This window comes from Arachis duranensis, chromosome 7 (assembly GCF_000817695.3).
Source record: "Arachis duranensis cultivar V14167 chromosome 7, aradu.V14167.gnm2.J7QH, whole genome shotgun sequence".
Classification (NCBI taxonomy): domain Eukaryota; kingdom Viridiplantae; phylum Streptophyta; class Magnoliopsida; order Fabales; family Fabaceae; genus Arachis; species Arachis duranensis.
Genome location: NC_029778.3, coordinates 55,380,622 through 55,389,951, shown reverse-complemented (window position 1 = coordinate 55,389,951; position 9,330 = coordinate 55,380,622). Strand labels below are relative to the sequence as shown.

The following is a 9,330-nucleotide window of genomic DNA, read 5'->3' as shown; positions in this document are numbered from 1 at the left end:
ATGATTTAGTTAGTATAATATTTTATTAATTATTTTATGACAACTTGACAGTATATAGTTACAACTAACTCTCATTCATCATGGAAATTAGAGGCTATATAAACACATATATTTTTGGATCAATTAATAACTAACCAGTACGTGTAAGTTCATGGTGCTATTGTTTGACAATCAGGTTCAAATGGCTTTAAATATTTGTATATCTAACCAAGAGGCCAATCAAATAACCTCTTCATTATAACAAAATGGAAAAGTCTAGGGGGCCAGCAATTTTATTAAATTCTGGCCAGCATGTAACCAGCAAAGAGAAGTGAGTCATTGGATGAAATCTCACACCAATATCACACCATTAGATCATCATTGATGGCTATTTGATGGCTACAAATCACAAAAGTTATTGACCTCCTATCATTCCTCTAACAAAATAATGCACAAATAGAAAACAACTAATGCTGACTTTTGAGTTTTGATATAGCTCTAGTAAAATGTTAGGGTATTCTAGAACACTTCTGCTTTCATTTCTAGCAATCTTTCAGATAAATTCTGTTGAGTTTTATCATCAATGCCTCATTTACAAGTTTCTAATGCCTTGCTGTTCTTCTTTGCAAAATGATTGATAAATTCTGTTGGACTAATATTGCATATGTAACATTATTATTTGTCTATGAATCACTTCAGGAAGACTTACAAAAGAAAATTGGTGAGGGTGCTTCTGAAAATGAAGCATATGTTAAAGTATTTGACAAAGAGAATACGTTAGAGGTATAGGATTTGGTGTTCGTCCATCTCAAGTGATTGGATCCTCATCCCACTGAAGAGAGTCTATGCAATCTACTACAACTAGTGGACCATCAAGAACTGAATATCAAAACTTGAAGTTACAAGTACAATTGCTACAGGAGCAAGTAAATTTTCTTGTGAATCGTCAAGAAGGTCAATTGCCACCCGGTTTTCCTATTGAGGTAAGATAAGGATATATGTTATACTTAATTTTATAGACTTGCATACTTAATTGTCGTCATCAACAACTTCTAAAATGATTGTAGTTTGTAATCATAGCCTCTTGTATAACACTTGTTGATTTGTTAAGTATCCTTCTAAAATATTCTCTAAATTTTTTTATTTTCAATTATAGGTTGCAGATTTTGAATCACCAACACATATAAGACCATATTCTTCTACCAGTCGTGAACCTCAACAACATAGGTCATCCAACGTTTAAAGGAGTTTTATGATTGAATTATTAGGTTTACAAGTTTGGATTAAGTTGAATTTTTTTGAATTTACATTTGGATTATGACTATGTAATTAAAACTTGTAGAATTCAACTTTTAAAATACATTGTTGCTATTTTTGTAAAACTTGTGGGATTGAATTTAGATTTGTTGAAAAACAATGTCATTTATGGAGAATTCAACTTTTGATAATAGAAATTTTGATGTTGGAGAGATTATGACAGTTTAAAATAGTCACTAAATACAGGAAAAAACTATCATAGGAATAAATAACTTAGTAATGGTTTTAAATCGAAAAACTGTCACTAAAAATATTGTGACGGTTTAAATAGTCACTAAATATGCCTAAAAATTTTCATAAGAACTATTAACTAAGTGATGGTTTAAATAGTCACTAAATATGCCTAAAATTGTCACAGGATTTAGTAATTTAACGACGATTTCAAAACATCGTGAAATACTGTATAAAAAATACATTTACAAGTGTTACAAATTAGTGACGGTTTTAAACTTTAAAAACTGTCACAAATAATTTAGCGACACTCCTTACCAACGGTAGTCCAAAACCATCACTATGCCAGCTGGTGACGCTCAAATCCGTGACGCTATTTTTATCCGTCGCAAAACCATTTAGTGACAGTTAAACCCGTCACCAAGCATTAAAAAAAATATCGTCAAAATGTTGTTTTGTTGTAGTGAAGATGAGTAAAATATATATTACTTTTGAGTATGGTATGTGAACTTACACTATCCGCAAAGCAAATATCTTCACTATATGTTCTTGCCATTTTCTTCAAAGACAAATAATAATAATAAGATCATAACATAAAATAAGTAAAGGTACATACACAGTAAAATTATATTCTTGATTGGGACTATTTGTTATTGTATACAAAAATAGTATCATATACTAAAAATTTTATTATTATTATTTCAGAACCTAACATATTTAGTGATTTTGAAATCCTTAAATATAAATATTAATATTTTATTAAACATTATTTATATACATCATACTTAAAATTCAAATGCATAGAAAATAAAACTTAACAAAAAATTTCTTATATTATTTATTTATATAAGTACTTAACGAACTCAAATATTAAATTTTTTTTATCATTGATTAAATGACTAATATTTATTTTAGGATTATCAAAGAATCAGATACTTCATAATGAGTGATGTAATTTTTAGCAACATCCTTTGAAACAAAATTTGTCTCCTTTTCTTTTTTATCCTTTTATAAGGATGCTTGATAAAGATCAATTAAGTGTCTTGGGGTATGACAGGTACGTGGCCAATAGCCCTTTCCACCACAATTGAAATATTTATTCTCTGTTAATTTATTTTGCCCATTATTTCTTTTTTTATTCCACTTCTGGTGAGATCCTTTCTTGTGAACATAATTTTTTATCCTAGCTGGGTGCACTTCATGATTTCTTAAAAGAAATTCATTGTTTCGTTCAGTAATAAGAATGCAAGAAATTAGTTCAGAATATTTTCTAAATTCTTTCTTCATACTACTGCTACAGGAGCCCATTCGAGGCATGGAAGATCGAAAAAATTTTCTCTAACATGTCACTATCAGTCATCTTTTTTTCACATAATTTCATTTGTGACGTAATTCGAAACATTGCTGAATTGTATTCATTTATAGATTTAAAATTCTATAGACACAAATGTCTCCACTCATATTGCGCTTGAGGAAGTATCACTGTCTTTTGATGATTATACATTTTTTCAAGGTTATTCCACAGATTTGTATGATCTTTTAGTGTGAGATATTCATTTTTCAATCTTTTGTCAAGATGATAACGAAGGAAGATTATGACTTTGGCTTTATCCTTCTAAGATGCTTTATTTTCAGTTATAATGGTATCTCCAGGATATATTGAATCAAGATGAATTTCGGGATCTAATATCCATGATAAGTAGTTATTTCCAGATATATCAAGAGCATTAAATTCAAGATGAGAGAGTTTTGACATAATAAAAATTTATTACCTGATGAGTCTTCCTAAATTTTGATCAGAGTCTCATGCTAATAACGTGCTGTGAAATATATAAATAAGAAAAAGAAAATAAATATAAAATAAAGAAGTATAAATAGAGAACTCTAGTATTAATATTTACCAATATTATTATCTAACTAAAATAGAGATGATTCATATATATATTCACTAATAATATATATTGCAGTGTACATATATAAAAAGAGAGAGGAATGTTTTATATATTGTTGTGTGTGTAAGTTCTTTGCCTCATACCATGCTTCTATCTATATATGTATAGAAGTTATACTTTCATACTTTATTAAGTTCAATCTATCTAGAGAAATTGAACTTCACTATTGAAAAAGTTAGCCGCCCAAATCATTAAATAGACATCCATCCATATCCAACAAGATATCCTTTTTTATATAAAATAAGAGATAAACAAAAAGATTAAAATTAAATAAAAAAATTAAAATTAAAATAAAAAATAAAAGGTGTTGAGTTAAGAAATTAACTAAATTAATTGATGATAAAATACATTATTTTTATTGGGTTAACTACCCAATTAGTATTGATCATGCTTGACTAAGTGATGTAGGCCACAATTAGTAAACATAGCGGCAGCCCAAAATGGAATAAAGAAGTTGAATCTGCTCTTGTGGGCAATATTTACAAACAAAGCTCAAATAAGAAATGACAAAAGAATCTCATGGGCTAAAAGGTAAGTGAACAAAATCCAAGGCCAAGGTACTTCACTCAAACTGATGCCTTCCAAGCTCTTTACATCTGCTTCAGTTAGACTTAAAGAAAAGAAAGAGAGAGCTCTATTTCTCATTCATTCATCAAAGAAGAAAGAAAGAGAAAGCTTAATCAAAGAAAGCAAATATCTAATCACCCAAATCAGATCCATTTAAGCTAAGTCAGAAGATAAAGGTGATTTATTTCCATTTGCATGCATGTTAATTTCTTCACTCCTTCTCCAACTTTCTGCGATACCATTTTTGGTTAAATAAAGAAAGAAGTCTTTGATCTCTACTGCTGTAAATCAATGGTTCACACAGTTTCTTGGAGCCAAAGCACATTATTAATGGTTCGGATGTGGGTTTACCACTGAACAACTTTCTCGTTGCTACTCTGATGTCTTCGGTTAAGTAAAAAGGACTAGCTTTGAAATCCCTAATTTGGGGGTTAATTGAAGAAAGTAAAATGACAAACTTGGGAAAGCACACAGCTCAAGGAGTTGACTTGGAAGAAGAGCAACTCAACAACATGGAAGGAGATACAAAAAGAAAAATCTTCACGTTTCTAGAGACAAGGAGAAAGAACCAGAATCTGAGTTTCATAGAGAGCTTCCTGAGAAAGTTCAATGTTTTGGACAGTGCTATCTAAAGAAAGAAGCATTCCGCCAAGATGAAGAACTTGATTAGTGTTTGCTCAACTCGATTCATCTTATAGCAACAGAGGCTGTTGAAGCATCAATCTCCTTCATGTTTTACAGATTGTAATTTCATTTTAATCTATATCTTTCTGTAATTTCTTAAGTGGTAAAAGGCTGAAAAAGAAAGATTAAGGAAAAGTCAAAGAGTGACAAAAGGTTGAGTGATACACTTGAATGAAAAGTCTAGAGTGATTTCAGATTTTTTTATATTGTTTCATATGTCTTGTATCTTGTACCTGTGAGGTACCCCTTTCTATGTTGGGTTAACACTTAGAGTGGAGAGTTAGGTATTAGCATAACCAATACAAGTTAGGATAGAACTTGAGAGGGAAATGATTGTGTCAATCCTGTGAAATAAATTAGTGTATGTAATACTTTAATTATAGTGGAAATTTCACCACTGTTGTGGTGGAGACTAGATGTAGATTGCATTGTACAAGGCAACTGAACCAAGATACATGCTGGTGTCATTTTTCTTCTCTTTCTCTGAATTCTGTTTTCTGATATTTATGAGACAAAACAAAATTGTCTCATAAAGTTTTCGCTGCACAATTCAAACAGATTCTAAGTCAAAGTCAGTAATTAAATGCTTATTTCATTAAAGTAAAAGAAAGTCATAGATCGAACCCCCCTTCTTTAAGCCTTTTACAACCTTCAAAAGTAATAAATTAAAATGAAATACAAAGAGAATCATTTTATTTTTTTTATCAAATTTCTTGATGTAATAAAAAAGAAACTCGCTCAATTTAATTTGTCCACACTATAATTTGAAAATTGAATCGAAAAAATCACTCAATTTTTTAACTCAATTTTTCGACGCAACAAGAGAGACTCACTCAATCTCACTTGTCCACACCTGGTTTTATTACGGAACCAAAAAATGATTTTTCACACATCTAATCACTCTATGCTGACTATAACAAGTTAAAAACTATTTATAATCTTATATTAGATTAAAATAAAAAAAAAACTTTAAACCTACTAACATAATATAAAGACTAATCTATTAACTAAATAAATAAATTTAAAATACATAAAATTAAACATTCTAATATTTAAAAATATAAATTAATAACTATTAAATAATATTTAAATTTTTTATCACGAGTATTAAACTACGTATTAATTTTTTAAAAAAATTATTTTTAAATTTTATAAATAAAAAATAATATATAAAAAAGACAAATAAATATAATAAAAGATAAATTTTTTTGTGTTTTTTTTTTTTTACATTATATTCTTTTCCCTTAAAGAAACATAAAGGCTACTGCTCAATTTTTTTTAAATAAAAAAAAAAGACATCACGCTAAAAAGAAGAAAGACGCAAGAAAAGAGAATAAAAAAATAATAAGAGAAATAGCAAAGAAATTCACGTGAAGATAAGAATGATGATTTCCAAGAGAAGAGAATAAGGTAAGACTTACGAGGACATTTTGGTGGTATTTTTTATTTTAAACAATAAAATTAATAATAACAATAAAACAATAATAAAACAAAAACAAAAAAGAACAATAAGAATAAAGACGCGAGAGACGCTAGAAAAAAAATTTTTATAGCACACAAAAAAATAAATATAGACTAATAAAAATTAATTTAATACTTAAAATTTGATATTAAATGACATAGAACGAATACAATAATTGATATTAAAAAAACAAATTAAAATTAAATTAAAATAAAAAATAAAAAAAATTAGTTTAAATTAAATATAAAAAATTACTCTATTTTTATCTAATTTCTTAATATATATAGAGTAAATAATCATTTCTGACCACGAAAGATTCGAACGCTGACAAAACTAATCATAAAAGAATAAAATTAAAGTTGTATCCATAAAAGATGAATTATGTTTGCCAAAAATAATCAATTATTAATTTTTATTAAAACATTAATTATAATACCCAAATTACCCCAATCTTTTTTATTATCTTTAACCTTTCAAAATTTTTTAACTCAACTCTCTGTTAGCAACAAAATTACTATCTTTTTTTCAAATTTTGAATACCACCATCACTGTCAATACTACCACTACCGTCAACACAACATCAGTAAAATGAGATAGAATGAGACAAAAGAAGATAAACTGAAAGAAAACAAACAAAGCTAGAAGAAGCAATGAAGAGCAAAAATTATCAACTCCGTCGTTTTTAATAATCGTTAAGCTCGAGAGAAGGAGGGGAAACGTTGCTTCCGTTGTTGAGGCGGGTCTGCCGGAGGCGGCAACGGAGGAAAGATGCTATAGCCCTAACTCTAGTGAATTCCCTGCAACTTTATTTTGCAGCAGTGGATCCGTTGGGCTTGACGAGGAGAGGATCGAGTTGTCAAATATGGAGGTATGAGAAATTGAATAAGAGCTATAGCTCATTTCGATTTCTATTCAAATTCTCTTAACTGAACAAAAAAAATAATAAATGTTGTTATTGGAGTTTATAGATTTTTATTGAACTTTTCTTTAATTGTTTCTTCTTGCTTTATTTTCCATGATTCCTCTATTTATATGCGAAATAGAGTCTTTTAATGGCAAACTATTGAAGAGGATGATAAGAAGAAAATCAATAGTTGCTAACAGTTTATCTTCTTTTGTCACACTCTCTCTATCTTTATTTATTGATGAATTTTCTTGAGGGTGGTGTTGATAGTGACGATTGTGGTGGTATTCAAAATTTGAGAACAAGAGGCAATGATTTTGCTGTTAACACAATCAAAGTGAAAAATTCGAAAAATTCAAATAGAGGTATTTTGATTATTTTAATTATTTTTTTAATAAAAATAATAAAAAATTAATAATTTATTATTTTTGTTGAACATAATTCATCTTTTATAGATACAGCTTTAATTTTATTCTTTTATCTTTTATGGGGACAACTTTAATTTTATTCTTTTATGGTTAATTTTATCGGTGTTTAAATCTTTTGTGGTTAAAAATAATTATTTACTCATATATATAATAAGAAAATGACACACTTAATAACTAGTTCACACTATAATTTTAAAATAAAATAAAATAATTATTTAATTTTCTATCTGATTCTCTAATACAATAAGATAAAAATCCATTCAATCTTTTTTATCTACATGGTAATTTTATCAAAATATTATAAAAAAATGTTTTTATACTTCAAACTATTCTATGACGATTATAATAATTAAAAAATATTTATAATGTTATATTAAATTAAAATAAAAAATTCAAATCAATTAATATCAAATATAATTTATTAACTAAATAAATAAAATTAAAATACATAACAATAACTATTTTAATATTTAAAAATATAAATTAATAATTACTAAATAATACTTAAATTTTTTATATCACCAATACTTGGAATACTTATCGCTTTTGGTATGTAAGTTAATAAACCCATTTGCTACTCGAAGAGGCTGTAGCCTGTAGGATTAGGAATAGAAGGGAAACAATGGACTTCCAATAAATTAATTAATAATAATCCAATCATAAGGCAAAAGATAGAACAAATAATATTTTAGTCTTGAATGGCAGCTGTAATATATTACTCTTCGAAACTCCCGAATTCGGCACCTCTTCATTTATACACGTCATTAAGTGGGTAGCATAGGACAACTATAAATCAGCCATTCTCACTAGGAAGATTACTACTAACATAGTGCATCACAGGATTACTAGAATAGGAGTGCTTTATTTCTAGTTTTTATCATTGCTTCACAAGAATAATGTGTATAGCTTTGTTTCTATGGCAAGCCCACCCACTCTACCCTTTTCTTCTCTTCAACAACAGAGATGAGTATCACAACAGGCAAGTTTTTATTTTTGGGAATTTATATTTGTTATATGATATACTAATTGATTTAATTTGGGTAAGGAGATATATAGGCCTACGAAGGAAGTGTCATGGTGGGAAGGAAGTGATATATTGGGAGGGAGGGATGAGATAGCAGGAGGAACATGGATGGGTTGTTCAAGAGAAGGAAGGATTGCTTTTCTTACAAATGTTTTGGAGCTTCATACCCTTCCTGAGGCCAAATCCCGGGGTGACTTACCCCTCTTATTTCTCAAGGTACGTGTATAGCTACTATTCTACTAACAATACTAATAGTATTTGCTTCTTACATGCCAATTTTATTGATTGAGACTCTTAATTTATTTTTTTAATTATTTTATTAATATTTAAAATTAAAAATTTTTAAAATAAATATTACTTTTTAAAACCATTAAAAATTAAGAGAAAAATAAAAAAGATGAGTTAGTATTTCAAATTATTTTGCAGTTTAAAATATTCAGAATAAGTGATATATGTAAGAATTTTTCTTAGGGATATACGATGTCACCAAAAGTTGTTAGTATCTATCAAGTTATTTTCCAAATTTAGAGATAAAAAGATAGATGAGTAATAAAGATAAGTAAGGTCACTAAGCTCTATAAAATTTGATTAAGATTGTGTGTTAGAATGTCAATAAATGGTAAAAAAATTTTAAGTAAAAATGAAAGTATTGAAAAAATAAAAAATATATTTTTCAAAATTCTATAACTCTTGTTTTTTTTTTTAAAATCTTTTATTTTAAAGAAATTTTAACATAATAAATAAATAAAAATTATTTTATATTACTATACCAAAATATAATTTATAACTAAAAAGTTAAAGATATTTAAATACTAAATTATTTTTATTTTTAAAAAAATATT

At 27.6% G+C, this 9,330-nt stretch overlaps 1 protein-coding gene across 1 annotated transcript in view; it reads left to right on the top strand.

Moving 5' to 3' along the window:
• Positions 1 to 8,264: 8,264 nt before the first annotated feature.
• Positions 8,265 to 9,330, top strand: part of LOC107459128 (uncharacterized) — a 3,629-nt gene continuing 2,563 nt past the window's right edge. The window contains exons 1-2 of the mRNA XM_016077341.3: positions 8,265 to 8,443; positions 8,521 to 8,704. Coding sequence (XP_015932827.1) covers positions 8,361 to 8,443; positions 8,521 to 8,704 — 267 coding nt within the window. The 5' untranslated portion in view covers positions 8,265 to 8,360. The remainder of the gene's footprint in view (positions 8,444 to 8,520; positions 8,705 to 9,330) is intronic.